The 26,764-nt window shown below is 40.2% G+C and overlaps 1 protein-coding gene across 1 annotated transcript in view; it reads left to right on the top strand.

Moving 5' to 3' along the window:
* Window positions 1–1,697: 1,697 nt before the first annotated feature.
* The window catches only part of LOC103923188 (chromosome unknown open reading frame, human C8orf22), a 33,557-nt gene continuing 8,490 nt past the window's right edge, over window positions 1,698–26,764 (top strand). Inside the window, exons 1-2 of the mRNA XM_009331468.1 lie at window positions 1,698–1,825; window positions 2,511–2,572. Of these exons, the coding sequence (XP_009329743.1) occupies window positions 1,698–1,825; window positions 2,511–2,572 (190 nt within the window). The remainder of the gene's footprint in view (window positions 1,826–2,510; window positions 2,573–26,764) is intronic.

The following is a 26,764-nucleotide window of genomic DNA, read 5'->3' as shown; positions in this document are numbered from 1 at the left end:
GTGCCGTTTGTCTCTCTCGAGACTTCTTGCTGGAGGGTGAGGGCTCCAGGGCACTTGCACTCCAGAGGACAGCAAGTGGCTGCCGAGCTGGCTGGAGATGCAAATTTTACCCTGTGGGAAATTCTGACATTCTGTAATGTTTTCATCCTAAATAATAAAACTTTAAGTTTCTCTCAGGAGATATATTTTCCAGAGAATTTTGATTTGGAAGCATCAAAATGATAATGCTAAAATGCTGATCATGCTACGTCCAAATGCTTAATTCGGGTCATGCCTGCTGTAACGACACTAACTCTGAATTCCCACCTATGGCATGGAATTTAAGATTTCAGATGGAACTGTAGAGAAAAATCAATACTAAACACTGTTTTGAGTTTGAATAAGTCTAATAATTTTCCACCAGAAACATACTCAAAATGAACATTTTGTTTTTTGACCAAACAACATTTTGCAATAGACAGCTGTGCTGTAAAAATAAACAGTTCTGTTTGTTATTTCTTAATTTCAGTCTCATATTGCACAAGTCAGCACTACGGAAAGCTCTACTATTTCAGCATGCAGGGGTCAGTACTAGCTGCTGTCTTTGCTTGGTATTGCATTTTCTTTTTTCATTAAAAAAGAGACTAAAAACCTAAATATAATCAAAACTCAAACTGTCTTTAAATTACCAGAACGATTGCAAACGAATACAGCATATAAGTGATATGCACAAACAGAATGACCCTAGGATAGAGTTCACTGTAGCTTACATCTGCCATCAAGCTTAATATCTGTATCATGGTGCTTGTCTTCTCCCGAGGCTCACTCTTATCATAACTTTTTCTATGTTGAGGCTGGTTCATCATAAAAAGAACAACTGCTCTTTGTCACCCTTAATCTTTTCAAGGTGATTTAGATTGTTGTTTGGTTTTTTTGAAAGAGCATAAGGGACAAATAACTGTCCCATATACCCAGGGACCTGGCATTTTTTTCTGTCCCTTTTGTTCCTGACTGGATTTTCTCCACTCAACCCTGCCAAGGAACCTCTGCCCTTTCAGAACTGAGCAGGTAAATCAGCCAATTTCCAAAGCTCTGCTGATGTTTATAACATGTACTGTGACTACAGGGAAACGAAATAAAAACACAAAAGCACACAAAAGCATAAGGTATTCAGCTTGAAGATAAGGGAGTTGGTGATGAGCATTTCATTAATGCTAGTAAGAAGAGTGCAACCACATTGCTACATGTTGTGTTGAATGTGTATGCTTTGGAGGCTAATAACCCTAATTTCAAAACTGATGAGTACAGTACAAGTCTCAGGTTGAAATGACAAAAATTATTCCATTGCTTAAATTTTTTTTTTATCCCATTTATTTTGGTTTTGTCAAAAAGTCTGATAGAAATTGAAAGGGAAAAACACTTTGGAGAGCCAAAGTGATTAAATGAGAGGGGAACATAGTTCAGTTTTTTTTCTTAAATGTTGAAGTGCAGGAAATCTTAACATTACTGGCAGTATGTAAATAATAACAAATGCAAACTCTTGGCAAATTTCAGCTGCACTTTCTCATGAGAAAAGAGCATAAGATCAGAACCAGCAGTACAATGCAGATTGCACAGATTATTATTATTGCTGTTGTTGTTGTTGTTTATAATTATACTAAGCAGTACGAATAGAGGGAGCAAACTGAAGTATTAGAGTGACCTTACAGTGATTGATGATGGCGGTGAAGAACACCCCCAGGGCTGGCAAACTCTTTACTGGCATGCATCTGGTGGTGATGGCCCTGCCACCACAGAGGCTCACTGCTACACCAGCTCTGCCTGAAAGGGAGATGGGCAGCGTTTGGTAAAATTCTGGGTGGGGCATAGTGGGGACAAGAAAGGGAAGAACTGTGCCATGCGGGAAAGCCTTTATGTGGCATTAAATTTTAAAATATGTGTGGCTTGGTACTTTGGAGGGTAGCAACTTGCCTTTTATAAGACCCACAGCCTCAGATTCCCCACGTTGGTGTATTAGGGGATCAAAACCTTTACCTGTTAAGTAGATATACAAAGTAGATAATATGAAGCCATTCGTATGCAATGAAACATATAGATTTCCTATTTAAAACTAGTAAATCAATTGCAAATCTTTATTAATTGGTTTATTATCCAAGAGCCCTTATAGTAATAAAAATACTCAGCAATGTTTCATTCTGTTAAAATACCATAAAAGAAAGCAGAAAGTATTAGTTGAAATTCAGGTACCATACACTTTGGACAGCGTCCGGTTGAGAAAATGAACTGAGGTACCTGCCTGAAGATCAGACACTCATTCACAGCAACTTTTAAGTAAATTGCCTGGTTGTAAATTGTTGGGTCCTTGGAGCATGCCTGTGTCTTCCTTTGCGTTTGCACAAGGACAAGTAAATGGAGAGATATAGCTCACACCAGATCTTGCAGATTGAAAAAGTTTGTGGTGCTTTTTTATGCTGTCGGTTTGAAATTCCTGTACACCTTTAAACCCTGTCAGGCTTGGTTCTGTCCCTTAGGTGTACATCCTACCACGGTGTTGATATGGATGCAGAGGGAGCACTTCCCATGAGGAAAAATGGTAGCAGCAGGGCTGCTGCTGTTACTATGTTTGAGGGATATAGCCCCTTCTTTACATGCTGTCAATCCAAAATTTTGTGTCCCTTCTAGCACTTGTGTCTTATGCAGAAACCGAGTCTACAGCTACCCAAGTTAATGACACGGGGCAAGGAAATTAGCTCAAGAATTGCCACATAATTATAGCATGTTGTTGAATTAAATAAAAAACTTAATTTAATTGTTAGCATGCTTCCTGGCATGGTGCCAGTCCAGGGCAACCTGTCTCTCCCACACAGCTCCTGGGTGTGGAGTTTGGGCTGGCGCAGACGAGGGTTTCTATCCACAGGTCAGTGTAAATGAGGCAACCTGCTCTGGGAAGAAGATACTAGGTTATAAAACATGCCATGCCCCTTCCCAGGAAACAGACCCTGTTCTATTTCAAGCACAAATGCAGCCTGTGATCTCGCTATAGCTCTACTTGCAGATGCCAGCTAACCTTAAATGACATGCCCTCTTTAACAGGTCATGCATATGAAATAGGATCTCTCTTTTCTCCCACTTGACATCAAGTGTTATGTGCCGTTAGGAACAGGAACTAAGGACCTGACACAAATTTAGGCAGCAGAAGGAGCAAGAACAAGCACTAACAAACAAGCCCTGGCTCTAATTTTCTTTGGTCTCCAGTGGGAGAAAGGTAATAGGGGAAGGTTGTTCCCAACCTCAGCAGCTCCCCTGTATTCCAAGGACCAGAAAATGTTTGGTCCATAATGAAAAGGTCTCATTCCAATCAGATGAGATCATGGGGAAAAAGGTAAACCAATAGTATTTCGGTATGGACTGAAGTTAATAACTCAGCTAGTGCTATGAGTCATTACACACCAATCAGTGCCACTCTGCCCCCTTTCCTGTATTTTCAAGAAGAATATGATGATAAAAGACTTTCCTAAATTCTAAGCATACATATGCACATGCACATACACCTATTTTAATTTTAACATAAATATTATGGAGATCTACACGAGATGTTTCATAAATAGTGCTAATGGGTCACAGTTACACTTAACATAATATTCCTAGCATTGTGCTTCTACAAATAGCTCACAGATCATCTGCATGCTTTACAAGAAAACAGTTGGTACTGGCTTATGGTGAAGGATAGCTTACTTGGTTATGTCTCTTAATAGAAAGTATACAAAGATAGTTTATGTGCATGGCAGTGACGAGATTTTGTGCAGAAAACACTCTGTTATGGTGTCGTCCATTAATTTGTCAACACAGTAGAACTATTTCAATAGCACAGAGGAATCTGCTAGGATATCCTGTTTACAAAACAGCACCTGAATAGCATGCAAAATCTGATACTTACTGGTTTTGATTGCATGAGATGTTCTGAGAGTGAACTGCATAACATAAAAAAGAGTGTATTAAATGTCTAACACAAGCTAAGTTGTGAACAACAGAGAAAAGCTGAGACAGGATTATTAAACAGTCAACAGAAACTGATAATTACCATTAAAAAAACTCTGACCATCTTTGAAGGTGGTAAGACTCAGAGATATGTAACGAGCTGGAGGTGTTGCCTATAGCACTATGTATTCATACAGAATTTATATTTGCTTTCAAGATATCTTTGGGAACATTAGAAATTACTAGCTTGAAATAGTCTGCCTTTGCCTATCTCACTGTGCAGTCGGGACAAACGATTTAAGATGATCTGCTGAATCACCAGGTTCAGTCCTACACAGCTGTGGATGAGAAAAACAGGGCCGTCTTTCCCCATTGCCAAAGCTGCTGCACTCCATCACGTGGCAGTGCATCGTCAAATCATGGCAGAAAACACCTCGTGGATTGCTTTTTTCCCATTTGGCTGTGCCACAGCTTTTTCTTACGTTTCAGCTTGGCTTTCATTTCCAACTTCAACTAACAACATGTGAACAATCATCTCTGTTAGATGATCAGCTCTATCCTTCACCTTTACTGTTTTGACAGATTTGGGCAGATTTTGACCCTGGACTCTGGCAGAGCTTTGAACTGCAGATTAAAAGGAAAGCTAAGGGTAACTATGTTCCAGTACTGCAGAGTTACAGATGAATGAGAATACTGTATATATAGGATGAAGAAATGTGCATTAAACTGTCATTACACTTAATGAAACGGAATTGGTTTCAGGAAAAAGATAAATTATAAGAGTTAAGGGTTGTGCCCCTGGAATACAAAGGAAATACAGTATGTGAAAGCATACTTCACATCTACAGGAGCGTCTTAGCATGGGGAATCACAGAAACAGGTCTGGAAGGGGTCCGAGAAGGTCAGTTAGCCTATCCCCTGCTCCAAAGCAGGATAAGCTATATATAAATCATCCCTGACAGAGAGCTGTGTTATGTCCTGTTAAAAAAAACCCAAACAAGCAGTGAAGGAGACACTACAGCTCCCTGGGCAGTCTACTCCATTACTGAACGATTTCACCATTAGAGAGTAATCTCTTGCTGCAGTGTAAGCCCCTGCTTCTTTTCCTGTCATTGCTCAATAGAGAAAAAAAAGGTTTATTCCCTTTGTCTTTGCAGCAAGCATGTATTTTGAAAGAGCAGAACACTCTCAGGAGAGTGCTTTACATATGAAGACTGTGATATGGGCCATACTCTTTTCCCAATTTTAGCAAAGTCGGTGTGCCTATTCAGTAGTTAAACTTATGTAATGAGTTACCTATCTATACAAGTTACTGAACAGAAAGCTAAAGTGTTAACTTAAATCTTGCTAGAGACTCCCCACCACCTTTCCCTGTGGGTGCTTTTAGCTATGTCTACATGACATACGCACACATGTACTCTGTACTCACTCTGCCCTGGCCTCAGACCAGGAGTTCGTGAGCTATGTGTGATGCATCACGTTAGCAGGACACGGTTATTAAGCCTGCTAGTCTGTGGGCCAGCTCAGAAAGCAGTCAGAGCAAACTCACACCTCTCTAGTGCTGTCTGTTTTTAGTACTAAAGGACAGCCTGTGTAGGGAGGTGACTGTGAGTCAAGCCAGGACACAGACGTGGCAGGGCACAAGCTGCTGCATGAGAAATGCCTATGTAGGAGGCATGCACTGAACATTGGGTACGGAGGAGTGGCAGGTTGACTAATTAAAAGACCTCTCCCTATTTTCCTGACCCAATTATGAATCTCTGTGCATTGGGTAACACCATGGGAGTCAGGCCACCATGTGCCTTGGGTGATGTGGCAAGAGCCCAGCTACAATGTGACATGGAAGAGACACAGCACGAGGCTGCACACGGAGACAACCTAGTGCCTAGAGGGGCCTGTTAGTTGCAGAGCCTTGCACAGAGGTAAGGCTACTGGCCTTGGCTCCTAAGAAGAAGTAAGGGCTTTTTACAGCTCTGGATCTTGTATATGAGGTGCCACTCGTTGGTGAGTCAATGCATGAGTGGGCTCATGGGGGACAGGGCCACCAGGAGCAGGATGTGTGGGAGTTTCAGTGCAGGGAAGATAATGTGCTCTAATTTCACACACCCCCTTACTTCTCCAAAATGTCATTCCCATATGTTAGCCCTAAAAGTACTTTTGTGTGATGTAGCTTACTTGACATTCAGTATGGGGCAAATTATCTCAGTCTTAATGTATAATAGGGAGGAACTGGAACATGACATATCCTACCTAGCACACTGATTTCCCCATGTAGATGTGCTCACATAGGTAAAAGTAGAAATTAGTTCAAACGTGTTTATCTTTCACCTGACATTTTCTCTTTCCTCTTTTCTGCTTTTTTCACTGTATTTCTAATTGACCCCGGTTTCCTCAAAGTAGGGTAAGAATTCACTAGCTTTCACATGTTATTGAAATTAGATAGAGTTCACCCTTCCTTAATATTAAAGGTAAATTAGAAAATTACAAAAGTACACAAATTTACGTTTAATACCTACTCTAATCTTAGTTCATCCTTTATAGCATATATGCTTCATAAAACTATGGACTGATACAAGATAATTTTAAGAACAAGAAACACTGCTGAGTGGTAGAGTCAGGAGTTTTGCTCCCAACAATGAATTTTCTAGCTTTTACGCTTGTGCCCATGTTAAAACACTGAACACATTAGTCTGCCAAAGAATACCCATCCCCACCAACTGAACAAAATAAAAATCACATAACGCGCTAGGCAGAACTGTGAGATGCACACGTATACACTTATTTCTTTCAGAACCTTTACAGTATTTCCTTTACTTCTATGAATACATTAATATTTTGAATACATGACACGATAATGAAAATAGGACTAATGGTTTGCAGTACAATTCTAAAGTTCCTTAATGAAGTTGAAGAAATTTGAGATAACACTTAATTGCATAGCGTGTACTTCTGTTCTTGGACAAGTCCAAAAATAACTCTGTATTGATAGACATATAACAGATATCAGAACATACCTCCTGTCTGCAGAAGCAGTCCAACTCAATGGTTAAACATAACCATTCGAACCTTTGCAAATTATATTCTTCTATCAGTCAAAGAGCGGATTTTTTTTCCCTCAAAACATGTATATTTTACGAATGTAGAAGATTGGCATGTCTATACCTAAGAAAAACATTCCTGATGGAAGCTTGCCTGGAATCCATCTTTCTTTTCTTTGACATCTGGGCATAAGGCTGGGGAAGAAGCGGGGGGAGGGTTTCACTTTCTGCAGAGTATTTTGCTTTCCTCTGGCAACTTGCTGATTTCAGTCTTATGGTGAAGTTTTAAAATGTTACTTTTATTTATGAATAATTTAATTGCACAGATGTATGTGTGACTTTTCAGCATTTAGTTTTAAGGTGGAATGTATGTGTAAGAATACATAAATACAGAGAGAGTACATGAAGAGAAAAAATTGTTTTTATAATATTGTATTTTTAAAAGACTTACACATGCACGTAGGGATAATGGAAATGGGAGAGTTTCTGTACAACAGAAAGTAAATTAAGGACAGAACTTTCCCAGTGTTTCTAGCAGCAGAGATGTGTTCTTTCTCAAGTTTAAATCCAATATCAACAGACTTGGTTAAGCCATTAAAATCCACAGAGGTTTGGGATTCTTCATGTTGCTAGGAATCCCAGAACATACACATCCTTAAAACAATATGTTTTTGAGACATATCCCATCTTTTTTTTCTATGAAAAATAGATTAAAAAGCCTAAAATAGAGAAAAAAGCCTAAAATATGGCTTTCAGCCACCAAGACAAAGAGCCTTGCATGAGGCACAATGTAATTAGGAATTTGCAATACATTGATGCTCAGTGCCTTCCCATCTGCAGGCTAATCAGGATGGTGCAGATCATTTATTCTGTGGCCTGATGCAGCCTGTTCTTGTTACCTTTGGGCAACCTTGTCCAGTCTGCAATGGCTCCGTTTCTTACCAGTCTTTTGGGACATGGCAGTTGAATAAGGGAATAGTCCTGAATTCTGAAATTGTGACTGCAATCTTGACTGTCTGTTTGAGGGTAAATACTCCTTTTAGTCAAGTCTACAATGAATTATTACATTCTGGGTTTTAATATTTATAAAAGCCTTAGACAAAAGGTCCTGCATATTGCAAATTATAGTTACAGGACTATGCCCTGAAGTCTTTTTTTCAGTTTGCCTGATCAGTGTGATTTTAGTTGAATTAGCATTTGGCCTGTTTATTATTATTAATGCATACTAAGAGAACTATTCTAGCTTGTTTTGCCTATTTTCAGGAGGCTTTAAATTGTTCCAAGCTGCATTACAGAAGGCAAAAACAGAATCATTAATTTTCTCATACCTGTGTTGAGGTCCTGAAGCATTTTAGATTAAAATTCCTTGCTTATATATTAAATCAGAGTATGGAGAGTTTATAGGGAATAAAAAAGAGATTGGATAGAAAATGCTTTAGATGTGACTCATGATCATGAGTATTCAGTTCAGAAATCTGAACTCAGGTTTGCCTAAATGTCAGAGGATGTTGCTTGTACGTAGGATTAAACTTTCAACACTTTCCTCATGCTGTTTTTGCTGTATTCCACAGGTTACCTTTGCCCCACAAAAGGCTGTTGGTTACTACATGCTATAGGATACGTGAACAGCAAATTAAAAGCAGAGAAACACGTCTGCAGCACAACAGACTATTTTAGTACTCAGTGAAACTAGGGTAAAGGTTGCAGCTGTTTAACAAATATTTTGGCAGCGCATATAAAGGAGCGAAAAAGGAAATTCAGAATGCTGAGGTTTGCACAGATCTTTGAAGACAACTCCAGCATTACACTTCAGTGAAGGAAATTTACTTTTGAGCTATTACATATCAAGGCAGCTGAATACCTTGGCTGGAAATATAAAGTAGGATGAATCAGTTTATTCCTGTTGCTGTGCTCCTCCTAAATGTAGTTCAGCAGAAATGGGATTATCTTCTTTTAGGGCTTGACTTCGCTGCCCTGGTCAGCTTAAATTACCACACTTGAACAATACCCACAGGGTTTATCCCACGGGAATTGAGAGAGCAGAGAGAGAGAGACGGGCAGAACTGCTCTGGAGTGCAGGAAGTGTCAGTATTAGCAGAGGGACCAGATGAGCTCTTCCACTCCACATGAGCATCAGCAGCATAGGAGTTGCAAACTGTCCCCCAGCCCGATAGCATAAGCATCACCTCGAGTACAGCTCAGTTTGAACTGGAAGGCTTTGCTGGTATGGATGAGTATTCAATTAGGCACTGAGCTAGCCTTGTACTCTGGGCTGACACTCCTGGCAAGACAGGCCTCTAGTCCTGAGTGTGTCTCACAGCACTGGAAGACCTACCTGTCCACCTTGCAAAGCCAGGCTTGAGGCAGGTCTGAGCCCAGCTGCCTGGCTGATGCTCAGTCTATGGGGTGGGGGAATTCACGGCAAGTGAATTATACAAGAATTTACAATAGCTTACGGAAGGTGCACTCATTATTAATTTGATATTCACTAGAGACTGTGTTTAAGTCAAGCCAAGTTTTCCTTAGAGTACTAAGTATAGATTATTCACAGAAGGCCAGGCAGGCAGTCAAACTTTGTTTGCCTCCAAAGAACAGAGATTTTCAGGGTGAAGTTAGTGTTGTTTCCTATTTCTCAGAATATCAGTGGACTTTTACCAGTGCAGTATGTAACTTGGCATGCTGTGCTATCAGGCGCTCTAGTGCATGTTTGCTCTGGTTCTTCCAGCAATCCTCTGTATCTCCCTCGCTTGATGCTGGGAAGAGAGACAGGAGAGGTTACAGCTGAAAAGTACATGATGTTGTTTTGAACACATTTTTGGAAGATGGAGTGATATTCTGGAACTTTCTCACCAGTTCAGTCTCTCTCCCACTGAATTAATGCCAGTGACTGACAGCAGCAGTCCGTGATACAACAGAACCAGCGTTTGAGGTTTTGCTCCAAATAAAATAAAAGTGTTTTCCACAAGAAGCTATAAGCAATTTAAAACGTATGATTTGGCCTGCGATACATGAGGCAGCTTTATATGAATGTGATGTAATATGTGAGCAGAAGGACCTTTTGACATATCCAGTTAGATGGATAGCCAGTCCACTTTCCAAACAGATTTTCTCATAATTACATCATGTGCTTTTCAGCCACCCCATATAACATAAAGCAACTGCAGAAGGGATTGCAGTGAGAGTCTGAGCAAATATGAACTACAGGCCAAATGACACAAAAGATGTATGCTATTACAAGACTTCCACAAAATACTTTAACATGCTTTCAACTGGTATTTTGTTCCACGCATATCTTTGAAAGTTACTTCCCTAAAGAGGCTCAGCATGGATACCGTACTTACTTGTTATCATTGCCATGCTTTTTACCTTGCTTTCCTGACTTGTAAGCATGAGTAGTGAAAATTACTTCCCAACAGCACCCCATGATTATTTCAAAGCAGGGCATGGCCACAAATGTTTTTCTCTGAAGATCTATCCCCTTGTGGCAGCAGGTCATACAATTGTTTTTTTCATTCTTTATACAGTTTTAAATGAATTTAGCGGATCTAGAAGTTCATGGATTTTGACAGGTGACACTGTGTTCCAGGACTTTCTTCAGAATGAGGTGCACACAGAATAGCTCAAAAAAAAAAAAAAAAAAAAAAAAAAGCTGTAAAAACATATTTTCCCTTGAATGTGCTAGAAAATGCTAGCATTTTCCCCTGCATCTGTAACAAAAATAAATATGTTTACTAGCAAAAGGGTGCATAAGTAGTTGAACAGAAGACTGACTATGTGAAGCATCAGCTACTATAGGGTGGACCTAGCAAGGGATTTTGACTTTTGAGGACTACAACAAAGTCTTGCTTTTTAACTCACAGTACCAGAAACTGTACCAGGTAGGTACAAAGCATCAAACTTCAAAGGATCTAGTTTTTAGGGCTCAAAACCTTTGTAAGGACAGTACAAGTTTTAAGCTTCCCATATAGAGGCTAACTTGGAGTTTCAGCAGTACAGAGGGATTGCCACACAGAAGCGTTGTCTCAGTTCACACATATCCTTTCTGAGAGTAATCAAATGGCATAAAAGATGCCTTGCTGTGCTGAGCATTGGAGTTAGAGGAAAAATGTACAACCTGGGCTCCTTCCTGTCCCCGTGGAGTCCTACACATCCCAGCAGAGGAGTGGATGGTGCAGCCCCATGTTCCCCAGAGTGTAAAGCCTGCAGTGGTACTTGGTTTACCTGCAGTGGAGGGAAGAGCACTCTGGTGGTGTTTCTTTGAAAATAGCAAAGGGATTATGGTCCTTCGAAAGTTTTTCATGAAAACTGACCATGCTTATACTGTTGTATCAGAACTCAGCCAGAAAACTTTGCTTTCTTAAAGTAAGTTCCATTAAGATCAGCTGCTGCTGTAGTTGATGGGATCGTTGCAATAAGAAAGGTTTCTGGGATGCAGCTCCTTTCTTGTATATCACCTTTACTAGAACTCTACATGTGCTTAACAATTAACAGTAGCCAAAAGTAAGGAAAGATATAATTTCGGATGACATCGTCTACAAGATGGAAAACTGACAGTATGGAAAATACAGGCAGGTTGGCAAGGGAAGTGGCAGTCTTCCTGTTTCACTGCCTTCAAAGCGATACTAAGTGCTTCCTGAAAGATATTTTTCAGCCAGAAGCAAGTTATTTGGCTCAGCTGAGGCCAATATCCTGTGGCCTTGGATGTACAGGAGGTTGGATGAGTTTATTTACTAGTCCTTAAACTCAATGAATCTATGAAACACAAGAGGAAGGGCTCCAGCCCAATCGGTATGGGCTCTATGAGCTGAAAGAAAGGCAAGGGGAAGCAAAGACAGCAATGAGGAGAGGGAAGAGATAGAACCTTTTCAGCCTTATAAATCAGAAGTGGATCCCTTGACACCAATACATCAGTGTAACAGCAGAACAAGACATATATGCAGCTATGTTAAAAAGCCTTGTAAGGGAAAGTATAAAGCTTCTCAAATTTGAGGCTCTCCAGAGGCTTTGAGAAAAAAAATGGTAAAAAAAAGCACCCATAAAGGACTTTTTAGTTTTAACAGTATGTAAAGCAACTTAGTATATTGTTTGATGTGTACAGGTAATAGTGTTGCATTTCTATGTTTTCCCCAGTATCACATGCTCTGTGGGTAAATATATTTTTTTCCTGTTGCTGGTAGCTTATGAAGCATTGATAGTAATATATGTGAGTAGTGCCGTTAAGTACTACAAAAAGCATTGTAGTGCATATTGCACACAGAAGCGTTGTCTCAGTTCACACATATCCTTTCTGAGAGTAATCAAATGGCATAAAAGATGCCTTGCTGTGCTGAGCATTGGAGTTAGAGGAAAAATGTACAACCTGGGCTCCTTCCTGTCCCCGTGGAGTCCTACACATCCCAGCAGAGGAGTGGATGGTGCAGCCCCATGTTCCCCAGAGTGTAAAGCCTGCAGTGGTACTTGGTTTACCTGCAGTGGAGGGAAGAGCACTCTGGTGGTGTTTCTTTGAAAATAGCAAAGGGATTATGGTCCTTCGAAAGTTTTTCATGAAAACTGACCATGCTTATACTGTTGTATCAGAACTCAGCCAGAAAACTTTGCTTTCTTAAAGTAAGTTCCATTAAGATCAGCTGCTGCTGTAGTTGATGGGATCGTTGCAATAAGAAAGGTTTCTGGGATGCAGCTCCTTTCTTGTATATCACCTTTACTAGAACTCTACATGTGCTTAACAATTAACAGTAGCCAAAAGTAAGGAAAGATATCATTTCGGATGACATCGTCTACAAGATGGAAAACTGACAGTATGGAAAATACAGGCAGGTTGGCAAGGGAAGTGGCAGTCTTCCTGTTTCACTGCCTTCAAAGCGATACTAAGTGCTTCCTGAAAGATATTTTTCAGCCAGAAGCAAGTTATTTGGCTCAGCTGAGGCCAATATCCTGTGGCCTTGGATGTACAGGAGGTTGGATGAGTTTATTTACTAGTCCTTAAACTCAATGAATCTATGAAACACAAGAGGAAGGGCTCCAGCCCAATCGGTATGGGCTCTATGAGCTGAAAGAAAGGCAAGGGGAAGCAAAGACAGCAATGAGGAGAGGGAAGAGATAGAACCTTTTCAGCCTTATAAATCAGAAGTGGATCCCTTGACACCAATACATCAGTGTAACAGCAGAACAAGACATATATGCAGCTATGTTAAAAAGCCTTGTAAGGGAAAGTATAAATTTGAGGCTCTCCAGAGGCTTTGAGAAAAAAAAATGGTAAAAAAAAGCACCCATAAAGGACTTTTTAGTTTTAACAGTATGTAAAGCAACTTAGTATATTGTTTGATGTGTACAGGTAATAGTGTTGCATTTCTATGTTTTCCCCAGTATCACATGCTCTGTGGGTAAATATATTTTTTTCCTGTTGCTGGTAGCTTATGAAGCATTGATAGTAATATATGTGAGTAGTGCCGTTAAGTACTACAAAAAGCATTGTAGTGCATATTGCAGAGAACCAATAAACAGCAAACAATGTATGGCTAAATGTGAAATTACTGTCTGCTCTTCAGCAGCGCTCTAGGAAAATTGTGATTTTCAGATACGATCTGTTCAGTCAAATTAAAGTCTGATGACTGCCTCAAGATGTCCATTTATCACCCAAAATAAATCAGACTGAGACAACAGGCAACAATACATGATTATATTCAAAGGCAACACATCAGGACCTATGGGTAAAATTTCCAGCAGCAGTCAGATAACAGGGGCAGGAAATAAGAGTACAAAAATAGATCACGTCAAGACAGGATATTATAGAATCTCAGTTTGGTTCATAAATATAAAATAATGAACTACTGCTTTCACAGTCTTACCTGTCAAACTGTATTAAAAAACTTGAAAAAATGTTATTGTCGCCTGTTACAGCTGAAGATTTGTTCAAGGAATTAAACAGATTGTACTACAACAAGTACACCTTCTTTTTTATGTATGCAGACCTGAAAGCAAGAAAAAGAAAGAGAATAGAGTACGTAATGCTCATTTTAAAACAACAAATTCCTCCTTGATTTTTGTTTTTGGGTTCAGATTAAAATCTTATGAAATCTTTTGGTGATCTTCAAATTTGAAAGCTTTACTAGCAAACCTGAAAGATTCCCCAGAGCTATGGTTTAGTGCCTATGCAAAAAATTGGGAAAAAATGATTCGAAAATTCAAGTGAAAATCTGTGTGGAATTACAATTCTTCTCCACGCAGTAGTTGGAGAGTGTAAAGAACATTTGAGCACAAAGTCTGACCACCAGATGGAGGATCAAGATGATTGGAGGTAATGCAGATCAACAGATGGAAGCCTGGGAAATATTTGAAAATAAAACCTTAAGAAAGCAATTTGTTGTACTGGGCGCTTTACGTTTCTCTTTGTCTTGCAAGATGTGCAAGTTGCAAAGCAAATGTGTGCCAAAAGTGGACATATTAAGTGCTGAGCTGAGTATTAGAAATGGGAAAGAAAGGGACTCCTTCCCTGCATGTCAGAGAGTCTCCATGTAAGTTGGTACAGCCCTGCGGGCTGTGCCCCGGCACAATGAGATGGGCCCTGGCACAGCAACAGCTTCTCAACCACTGCTCTGAAGGACTTCTGCCTGATGTGATTTGAATCACAGCATTATCAGCACTGAGCTTCACAACAGGAGGAGGTCTACACCACTGGGAAGACATCTGCTTCTATTTACACAACCCTATTCCTTGCAGCACTTTAGAGGACAAGGCCTAATTTTCCATGTCGCACAGTCTGTGAAATGCTCCTGAGGGTCGACTGAAAGCACCCACTGGAGGGGAAAACTCTGAAGGCACTCCCACACAAAATCTGAATAACCCACCAGCTGGACTTTCCCCACTTAAAGTGCCTAGGGTTTCTGAATTGGAAACATTTTTGAAGACTGCTGACAAGAAGGGCCAACTGAGTTAGAGATGAACTAGAAACTGCTCCCAGATAAGGGTGCACAATGAGGTAGGATGAACCTGTGTATGTGGTAAGGATTTGCAAAAGAACGAGCTAAATATTTCTACTTCTGCAGCCACTTAGGCTAGAAAAGAGCTCCCTATCCTAATTGCACAGACTTGTTAAATTGCAGTGAATGTGACAGCATTTTCATAGAAAGGACATTTCATAGAAAGGGCATATCAGGCTCCCTAGTACCTCAGTTGCCATTCAGATTTAGTTATGTAGCTGAACTCCCCATGGACACTGGAGTCATGAGGACAAGAGTTGCAAGAGGACAACAGCTGGCAGAAGAGGATAGGACTATCTGCACCTTGTGGGTGAGCACCTACACATCACAGGTATCAATTTCATTGGGATGAGTGTGTTCTTTCTTTTTGAGAAGGAAGTGCAGTAATTCTGAAACCTGCAGTAGATGTGCACACGGCTCACTCTTATGTATATGAATTGCCTGTGGGATCTCAATGATTGTAGAATATGATGGACTGGCAGCCCACGTGATTGTATTAAGTGCTGGCCTTGTCCAGGGAACACTGGCTAGGGAAAAATATCATCCTCACATCCTCCCTAGCACAGCTGAGTGTGCCATCCCCCCTGAACACAGCAAAGATGTCCAGGATGGTGTAGACTTTCACCAGACAGGAAAGGAGCAGATGGTGGTGGCCTGCAGACTTTCATTACTTCCACAGCCACAACAGATTTACTAACACCAGATTGCTGTGCCATGGATCTATAGGAGTCTGGCAGAAACAGCTTCCAAGGAGAAATGCCCATACATTTCTAGACTGGGAAAAGGAAACCAGAAAGAGGTATGATGCATCTCCAGCACTAAGCAGTTTCTGAGATAGACCCATGAAAGTAATCTTTTGCATCCAGAAATTAGCAACACATGAATGTAAATCACCAGGAGGGGCTCATGATGCATGCCCAGAATTATTAAGGCTTGGCAAAACCAAGTTTGATGGTGGCATCTGCCATGCTTTTAGTGCATCAGAAAACAGCAGAGATTCAGCTGGTGCTGGCACAACTTTTGAAGAGTGCAGTCTAGGAGATCCAGTAGGCAAATGGCCTCCAGCAACAATCCAGGGTGATGGGTTTTGCTGTCTTTGAATCTGGAGATACCTGGAGCTTTTTGCTGCCTCTTGTCCTTTGTCAACCTCACAAGCTGTAGCTTGTTGTCTTGCATTGAGTACACTGCAGATGCTGTAAGATGGCAGCAGGCAGTGGTCCTACAGGTCGTGTAGTCTGTGCAAGAGTAAGAGATGTCTTTCAAAGGAGATATAAGAGCTTGCATGATTGTAGTCACGTCCTTGAGAACTTCATCCTCGATAAAGCAGGAACATACCTGTGGCAAACTAAGGGAACTGCAAACACAAACAAGGCACTGCAGCCTGGGGCCTCCTTACTGTGGTCATGGGAACAGTGTAGACATGGCCTAATTCTGCTTGCTTGCCTTGCAGCACTGCAGATCCATGGAAAAAACAGCTGAACAGGCCAATATCTATGTGTAAGATTTCCACGTAGCTCAAATATGTGTGTATATAAAAGGCCAGTGCTAATGATGCATTTCCAAGCTTCATTACAGATTTCTTAAGGTTTGAATACTTGTTTTCAGATCTTCACTTCTGGAAAAAAAAGTGAGATTTTTTTAGGTAGGTGTTAAGATTGTGCCTTTTTCCTCCTACAAGCCCGAAATGACAAAAATTACTCTAATGATCCATTGGCAAGATGCTGCAAATTTGCAGAAGATGGAATCTGGAGCCATAAGGCAGCCAAGAGATGCTCCTTTCCAAGCTGAACCTGCTGCCAGTGCAGAGAACAGGGTGAGCCAGATTTCATTTAGTACCTGGAATAGTACATCAGGGAAACCACAGGGAGAGGATTTCACCCGGTGGGAACACAGCTGCTTCACAGACCCTCTTGTGCTTCTGAGATGCTGCCAGGGCCACCCTGGTGGTCCTTGTGAGCCCTGCTCCTCAGGCAAACACCTGCAACAGTTCAATCTCCTGTTTTTGAGCTTGAGCATTTGCAGGCATCCTTCTGCCTCCGGTGAGGGGTGGCAGGACGGAATTATACGATTAGCTCATAATTTCTAAGCTTACTTAACTATGATACAAATGAAATGTTTGACATAGACTAAGTGCTTGAGTTTTAACAATTCAATAGAGAAACCCTAAATAAATGAATCAAGGGAAAGGAAACAGTACTTTAAAAATTACCAAAGACTATCCATTTCAGAGCTATCAAAGTTCCTATAAATTTCAAAACCATAGAATAACACTTTGATACAAATTACTATTAGAACAATATTTTGCAATCATATTTTGTAAGAAAATTGTGAAGTTCTGCAGTAAGATTTTCTGATCTAACTTTTGCTCATTTTTTGTACTTCTGGCAAAGTAAGGAAGTCATTATAGTGTAATAAAAAAGGATATAATTTTGGACTGGATTACAATTAAAATGAATGAGGTCAATGAACTGTATCTGAATTACTGCTTTCATACTCAGAAATGCTGTTTGGTTCAGATGATATTTTATGTCTTTATTATAAGTACTACACTTTCAGACAAATCAAAAAATCTAAAACTGTATCTGTGATATACAGACAAAATTACAGTAATTATGTGCATAAAGTTGAGTTTCTGAGCATAGGATTCGTTCTCACTTGTTGGCTTTTAATTTATTTCTGATTAGCTAACCCTACTCCATGTGCTGTTGTGATTGATGTACAACCATCTTGTGTACATTTGCCTGAAATTCTGCCTATTGCAAATTGTGCATAAAAGAACATGTTTAAAGATTTAAACAATTGAATTTGAACTGCTCTTATTTGTGAATACTTTCTTTAATAAGCTAATTAGAAAACAGCACTCTCAGAATATTCATAAAAAAAATCTTTAACATCAGGTGTTTGATGTTCTTGGGTCTCCCAGATGAGACTACAGAGATAGAGGTCTGTTGATAAACCAAAAAGTACCTGTACCCAGGTCATCAGAAGTATTTAGAAATAGTCGTCTTGATTTCTGTCCAGGCACTGGTCCTTCTAAAGGTCAACAGTACCGAGCTGGTGAGTTATAGAGCAGATGTGTGAGAGCTGAAGCCAATGCTGAGCAAAACTACTTTGTTCTGGCAGCTTGCCTAACTTTAACCTCTGTGTGTGTGTCCCAGCTCCAATACCAAAGCTCTTTCAGACATGCAGAACTACCTTTTCCCAAAGGTGGCTTATAAGAAAACTGTAGGTGTAATGACAAGCAGTTCTTTTTGACAATTATTTCTCAAACTGCAGGCCAGTACCTTTCTGGCGGCCCTGAAAGGGCTTACAGTGGGTTGGTCAAATATCATGTGGCAGCAGTTCTCCCTCTCAGGTTAGCAGCAGCTGTCACATTAACAAGTGAGGACAGCCTATGATTAGAGGCTGCAGGATTTTCCTCTACCCAGGGAATTGATAACCACCTTAAACTGCTGACAGCTGTTCATTTTCTCCAAGGTGAAGGAGTGAATATGAACACTTATAGCCAATTATAAGCTCTTCTCTCTTGGCTGATATGGAGGAGCTAAGCTGCTGGAGAGTCTGGCTGAAGAGAAGTGAGATGAACCAAGTGGAGGTGACATTTTCAGGGTTGTATAACCCAGTTCTAGGTATTTCTAGATTCTCTTGCTGAGTTCAAATACTCTATTCTCTGCATTTGTGCTGACAAAGATATGTGAAATTTATCCAGCACTTCTCCCAGCTTTTTTTGCTCCCACTTTCCTTTGGTCATACAAGCAATTGGAGCATTGCAAAAACAGAAGCAAAGCTGGATACAAAACCAGAAGCAAAACATAACCAATAATGATGCAGAGATGAAGCCTCAATCATTTGTTACAGCTTGACACTTTTTATTTATTGAGGATTTACAGAATTTGTCAGAGATGGAGATAGATAATGTAGGATTTGATCACGTTTCTTCTGTCCTGAATAGAGCTTCACTTCCGCAAGCACAGGGTAGGTCAAGGCTCTATATGGCTCATTTGTGGATGATAATGAGATCTTTAAGCATTTAATGGGACTTGTAGATAATTGCAGGTACCAAAGAAAGGCAAGTGCTTGAAAAGTGTATTTCTATTTCCACATGAAAGTGTCAGATGGCTTTCTTTTCGTAGTCAGAGTAAGTGTAACATGGATGCTGGCAGTGCAAATTTCCTGTCTTATGTAGGTTTTTTTGTTTGTTTTGTTTTGTTTTTTCCCTTGAGCTATTAGGACTAGATGTGAAAGGATAGAATCTTCTAATTTCTTTAGTAATTTGCTTAGGCTGTCAAAATGGATCCAGTTAATATCAGTTGCACAGGTGAATTTTATCTATAGTACCACACAAACATCTATTTCACATGGAAAGAACTGGTGACAGTGACTCATTTTATATGTCAACAAGTAATCACTTGATCATAACCATTATCATCATTGTAAATGGTAACTTTTAATCAACAGCAACAAATCCATCGCTCCTCTTGAGCTGACAATCTGCAGGTAACAATTTTCATTCCATTATCAACCATGGTAGTGGCACTGTGTTATTAAATAGACAGTCAGTATTTTGTTTTCACTGACTGAAAGAATGAAATGTATGTGTAAAAAATCAGAGCTAAGACCCACCATTATCCCTGATTTCATCATGCCTGGTGCCTGTGTTGCAGAGGATACGCTTCTACAGCAAAGCCTCTGAGAAGTCTGGATCACAAGATTTGTGAATTGTTAGTGTTGAACATTGCACAGGATTATGAAAAGACCACAGTTTTAATTGCAACATCGTATGTTTTTGGTCATGTATGGTCTATGTTAAGTTTTAGAGAAAGCTCTGTGAAGAAAACCTCATAGGCTTGTATAGATATGTCTAAAGTTTTAAAAGCATTTTTTTAAAGTAGGTTTTATCTTGGCAGTCTGTAAAATAATATCTCTTTATCACAAGGGAGATTTCAGAAAATAAGGTGCTTGGTTAACATCATGGTTCCATTATAGAAACGTTACTGCAAATGGTTGGTGTGCAAAAAGAAACTGCAACAGAAAAAACAGATAACAAGTTTGAAATTATGTATAATTTTTCTGATGAATACTGAGTGATTAGTTATTCTTAAACCACTTCTTCAATCAGTTTTTTTTTATTTGATTTGATTTTCAACTTCATATAAACTGGTAGAACAATGGCATCATCACACCTGTCGTGCAGATAAGATAATTCCCGTTTCCTCAGAAGTATCTAGATTTCTATGTATTTGTCAGGGTTCACATGTCACAGTGGCTCCTGTAAAAGAACAAATTATTTATCAAGCTTGTTTTATGATACAGGAGGGAACACATGCCTTCATTTTGTAGCACTGTAAGTAGACTAAAAAAATAAAACTCCTGCTTACTAAACCAAACTATGGAAAAGGAGAGTCTTAGTCCATCCCTTGTAGCTTTGTTTTTTTGGACAGCACATATTTTTGATAATCCTACTGTTCCCACAGCAAATATTTAACTATGTCTTTTTAATTTATAACTCTGATGTAACCTCTTGAAAACCAGAGCTCCTTCTGGGAAGTGTCTCTTCAGAAACTCTGTAGATACACTCAGCTAGATATGCTCAGTCCTAGTGAAGCTATGGTTTTGGCCATGATTTCTCCAGATGACCATCAGCAAATGGCAAAAAATGAACTAAACTTTCACTCTACATGTGGGTATGATCTGGTATCATTTTATGATTATGTCATCACCTAAGCAGACTTTAAAAGACAACAATCTAGTTTGCTTCAGGCTAGAGCTGGAAGTCGTTTTGCTCAGTGAGTATGGAGAAGTTAGTATTTGCTTTGAGAAGGTCTTCTGATCTAGCTTTCTGGCATGGTAGTCATTTTTTTGTTTTGCTTTACTTTCTTATTCTCCCTACATGAAAGGATAGATTAATCCATGAATTTTTATTTTCTTTGTCACTGGGCTGTGCTCATGCCCATCACAGTTTGAGGGGTTGTTCATCTTGTCAGTTGAGTCATCATTTTTCCAAGTTTGCTCTAGTAATTTCCTTTGTCGTCTTTGAAGATTCACTCTCTGTTAGGCCATTCAAAATTGGATGATGCCAGGAAACTGAAATAGGTTTAACGATAATCTTGTTCTTCTTTGTGTCATCCTCCTTCTCAAGGTAGTAAGCCTCTGTTTTTCACCCTAAATGCTTATTCAATACTCATCTTTTCATTTTCTAGCTAAGGATCCAAGATGGAGGTATCTATGACAGTGGGAGATTTCACAATCATGAACTGGTAAATTAATTTCTTCATAGGAGGAACAGTCTATAATGTTTAGAGGTTTTCAAAAAACTGCATTTTCAAAAAACTACATTGGGTCAGTTTGACTGCCTCTGAATGCAAATCTGTACATCCTTCAATACCTTTCCACTGCATTTGCTAGTTCTATCACTTTGAGCCAGTCATTACATTTTAATTCTCTAAACGTTACCAAAAGACAGACATATGTCTTGTATCATATCCTCTAGGACATTTTCAAGTGTTTAACAATCAGCTAATTGTTTCTGTTTTTATTGGAGTAACCAATTCCACTCTCCATTCCACTATAAAGCCTGACGTGTTCTACAATACCTTTGGTAGCTTTGGTGTATATAAGCAGTTTTGGTGGTCTAACCCACTTAAGCAGGGTGAGGGAAATGGGCTGTGCACTTTCTGTCTGATCAGACTCCTCATAGCTGAGACTGACCCTTGTAAGACCATTTTACAACTGTTGTACTTCAGTGGCATGAAGATAAATTAAAAAATGCCTATCATTCTTCCTACTGGTAAATCAGAAAGTGGCTAAACTCAACCCTTTATACCAGATTTAGTGATAAGGAGTAGATAGAACACTGACCAAATGAAAACAAATAGGAAAACGTAATTTAGCTGTGTTAAACTTTGACTACACTATTGACTCTATTCTTTAGACCATTGTCTAAATTTGGTTTTTCCATACTGGCATTTGCTAAGAAAACCTACTACGAACCTGACCAATAAAATTATACTACAAAATTATACTACAAGTATACTTGTGTTTCTGAAGTTCTAAGGCTACATGTACATCTCAGTTCTCATTTGTCAGAGATGAGAATATTTTAAACTATAAGAATTGAGTGAAGGTCAAGGAGCCAGGTGTTTTGTGTCAAGCAGCTGTATGCAGATTTGAGTCTTCTGGAAGCACAGAGTCTAGTCACTCTGAGGAGAGGTACCCGTAGCATCAGCAGAGTGTGGTCAGCCTCCCAGTTACCTGAAGGAGATCCCCTCTACCAGCAACACATCAGTCTAAACATCCATTTCTATGATTCTACATCAATTTTGATATGATTCAGTGTCACAGTAAGTAGACAAGCACCTGTCAGTGTTGATCCTGCCATAAGAGGCAGAGGACTGCAGCAACACTTCTCAACTGAATTGGTCTTATTTAGACTTGATTAGCGTCTCTTTAAGACTCATTACAGAACATAGCTCTACGGTGAGAATGGTTCACATGTTTTTGTTAGTGCCTTGGTAAAGCAGTCATAGAATCATAGAATCATAAAAGTTGGAAAAGACCTCTAACATCATCAAGTCCAACCGTTAACCCAACACCACCATGCCCACTAAACCATGTCCCTAAGCGCCACATCTACGCGTCTTTTAAATACTTCCAGGGATGGTGACTCAACCACTTCCCTGGGCAGCCTGCTCCAATGTTTAACCACTCTTTCAGTAAAGACATTTTTCCTCATGTCCTACAGATTAAGAAACTCTGGATTAAAGGACCACTTGCCATTCTTTCATTTCCTCTTCCTTGTTTCTAGGATTGTAAATCTGTACTTATACTGTTTTAAACCTGTATCTATACTGCTTTAGTAGCAGTGAATATGACCTCAGGTTCCCAAGGCTCGTGGCATGCAAACAGTGGATCCTGACACAAACCAACCAATTGCACCCACATTATATTTTGGTGGGGTGTTTTCATTGCAGAATTTGCTAATATGATTACTAATCCCAACCTGTCTGTCTCATGCACACCCTGGGACCATGAAGCACATTGGAAAGATGAGGCCCTGTCCTCTATGGTTACTCTGGATTTGCCAGCAAGAAAGCTAAGACCTACAATTAGGAATCTTCCCCCATGGCCATCTATGCCCCCATGAAAACTAGGCAAACCAAGATTGGTGGTTAAATTCCTTCTTCTCCCACTAACACATTACACCAGGGAGGAATCATAACTTTTTCCTCCCTTGAACAGAAAGAGGGTCATTCTCCCTCTAGTCTGGCTAGAGGTTGTGGTTGTGACCTTCAGATCTTGGGGTCTGGCATAACTGAACAGGATACCTCTAAATGTTAAAGCAAGGTTTGCAGTTCACAAACACAGTGTCTATCTGTGACTACATTTCTTTCTCCATTTCTGAAAGCCTTTCTCATCCTTTTGGAGTTCCTCCCTCTGCTCTTTGTGCTGTCTTCTAGTTTTGGACCCTGAACTCCACGGGAGCTGGCTCTGCTGCCTTGCAGCAGCTGGTCATGCAAGGAGATGAAGCCTTAGGAGCCCTAGAATTACTTTGAAAAACAAGAGAGATCAACAGACCTTTAACAGTTCAAACATGTTTATTCAAACAGGAAAAGGGAAAACTAGGTCAAAGACCAAAAACGAATTTAGAAAAGCAAAACAAGACAGGAAAACAAGAGCATGCAGATAAGATGCACAGTATATAGACAAACACAACATGTAATAGCAAATAACACACAAATCATGTCAAAAAGAGTTCCCAGACATAAATATGAGGATATGTAGACAAAGGGACATGAAGAAGCCCCTCATCTTCTCTCCTCAGCTCCAGGAAATGCTGCCAACTATGCCTTCATTGCCAATACGATGAGTTTGTGGTTGGAGTAAGTTCTGCTGGGATGCTGGGCATTTTTACCTTGAGAGGTGCCCAGCTTCGCTATCTTTACTTTTTCATGGAGGCAACTTGAAGTGCAGTGTCTGTATGTTGTGCCTAGAGGCTCAGCAAGGGTGTCAAGTAGGACTGACACTGGGACTAATGGTGTCCCAAAGAAGCTGGCTTTTTCTCTCCTTTTTGCTCCTAATTTGTCACAGAAGCAGGGGTTGGCAATGCCTATTCCCTAATTTTTCATTGCTGACATGTTGCACATTTCAGGCAGAAAGCCCTAGTTGTCTGAATGGGAGTGTGCATCAGCTCTTGCTGTGCTAGAAGACTTGGCACTGGGGGTGTAGAGGCAGCTTTGCAGCAGCCTGAGCGAAACACTTCCCACCAGCAGCATCTGTGGAGACGGAAACAGTAACCGCATTAGATTCATTAAGATCTAAAGAAACGCAATAACTGGACCCTAATTAGCTACCTACACCCTAACATGATAAGTTTGCAAATGGATGCCTAGGAGACATGCACTTATTTGCAAGTTTATTGGGCTCTGGACCTCTTACACCAGGCACCAGTGATGTCACATTAAATTAGCTAACCCTTAGTTAATGCCAGGGAACCTTGTCAGGGAACAGAACATGATTGCCCGTACTATTAAAATGTTAGAAAGGTCCTGGAATGGCTTGGAGTTTTCCATGGCTCCCTCCCAAAAAATTCCCAGGCAGCTTGGGATTTAACACAAGCAAGAGACAATTCTTCACAGGCCATTTTGGATGTAGCCATATTATTTTGTAGTATAAAACAGTGTGGATATAGGCTGTTCCATACCAGTTGTCTTCAGGGCCAAAGAATGGTCCCAAGCATATTTAAACTACTAGTACAGACAAACTCTAAGTGTGTGGGAGCCTAGAAAAAATTGCACAGTCCCTGGTCAGTCCTAATGATTTTTGCAATTTTGGGGCCAGCTGGTTAAAGTGTGGGAGAAGAAGAAAATAACAAGCATAATGAACTAAGGATCTGGCCTATCATCATTGCATAAGAAGTCTTACACTGTCGGTGTTTCTCCACTATGCCTCTCTGCAGGCTGGTCTGATTTGTGAGTGGATTAAGACTTTCATTTGGCTTCAGGTGTCCCTGTAGAAAACAGAGCAGGTATCAGACATATAATGACATACTGGATATGTTTATTGCAATGGAGTAGACTGAGACATACAAGGACATGCTGTGTGTGTTTACTATAGAGTGTCTTTGGAGGAGACAAAAGTGCTATGGAGGAGAACAAGATGATAGAAGAATGAGCCATCTATGTGGGGCTGCTTGGTCCTGATAATATGGCTTTCACTAAATCGGTGGACATTTGTGACTTATGTAGAGCTAAGGCAACTGTCATTTTTCTTGTTCCCAGGTGTGAGTTCCCACTCACTACAGCAGAGTAAGCTCCTGCAGCAGTGTACACTTTAAAGCTTGGTTCCTTCCCAGAAGCTTGTGTATGAACAATTTCAGACAGGTCCTTCGACACCTGCAGGACAGTTGTACGGGCTGGGCTGTAGGTTCTTCTGATGTGACCTGGCAGGCGGACACTTCTCCAGCATCCTAACCACCCTCACTGTACTCAGTATGACATCAGCACTGGGGTCAGGAGATGGGGCAGGAGCAAGGGAGATTAGAGTGATGCCCCCATCAAAGGGACCACACATCACCTGGCTACAGAGCATAGCCACCTCACTGTGTAGGGCTCCTACACACCTTCATGACATAACCTGTCCTGACAGTTGGTTCTAACCCAACTGCACAAGTATACTGTCTTTGGCTTCTTAAATTTGAAACAGTTCTGCTCGGTGATGTGGTGGATGCTGGCCGGGGCCAGCTCTGTTGCTAGGTTAATGGGAAATTTTCCAGCTGCAAAATTATGAATATGTACTTCTTGTTCACAAGCTCCTTGATTCCTTTTGCACCTCATGCTGCTCCATTCTGAGCATCTGGCCTGGTGACAGAGCAACTAGCCAACAAATGAGGATGCCAAGGGTGTCATATCTCAGTGCTGAGGAATGTCGGCTATACACTGTGGGGCATGCTAGGCATCTTCTAAGATGCCTTTGCAGAGCTGCAGAGGTGTCAGGTTGTGTTCAATCTGGTGAGGCTGAGTCCATGCTACTTGCAAGCACAGAGAGTGTAGGTACAGAAGTGAATCAGAGCGTAGTCTGCGTGTGTACATCAAAATGCAACAGTACTGTTTACAGCAATTGGAAAAAGTGGATGCTACACAATAAAATGTTTATTTGAACGAAAATAGACAAAGATACTAAAATATGCATGATTTTGGCCCTGCATCTCTGTACTGGATGTGAAGTTGAATAACAAGCCAACACTTCTCATCTCTATAGATCAATCAATCTCTAGGGACATATTAAAGGGTTATATAAACATGCCTATGATTCAATTTCACTTTATTCAATTACATTCCATTAAATTACTTATTCTGTTTTGTAAGAATACAATTTATAACCCCCATATTTGGTCATGCTGGAACCTTAAGGCTTCTCCTTTGGAATACTTGAGAGATGAAAGTAACAAAAAGTCCAAGTATTCCTTAGAAAGATGCCACCTTAGAAAGATGTGAAAGATGTAAAAGATGTAGCGTGCTGGAAGAATTTTATCAAGCTTGTGCAGCTTATATCTGGATCCAAAGAAAAATGTGTTTCAATTAAATGCTAAAATACAGCTAAAATAGCACACATTAAAATGTTTTTCTTTTCCTATGAGTGTAGTGCTACACAGGACATAGAACTGAATGAAGAGAAACTTGTAACAGTTAGCTTTTGAAAACTTGATGTATTGAACTGTAAGTGCACAAAGTTGTACTAACAATTTAGCAATGCGTATAGTCTTTTCCAGTATTTTGGCAGTGCAGTTTATAG

The sequence above is a fragment of the Pygoscelis adeliae genome, unplaced genomic scaffold, assembly GCF_000699105.1.
Source record: "Pygoscelis adeliae isolate BGI_AS28 unplaced genomic scaffold, ASM69910v1 Scaffold108, whole genome shotgun sequence".
In the NCBI taxonomy this organism is placed as follows: domain Eukaryota; kingdom Metazoa; phylum Chordata; class Aves; order Sphenisciformes; family Spheniscidae; genus Pygoscelis; species Pygoscelis adeliae.
This window is presented reverse-complemented; position numbering and strand designations above follow the sequence as displayed.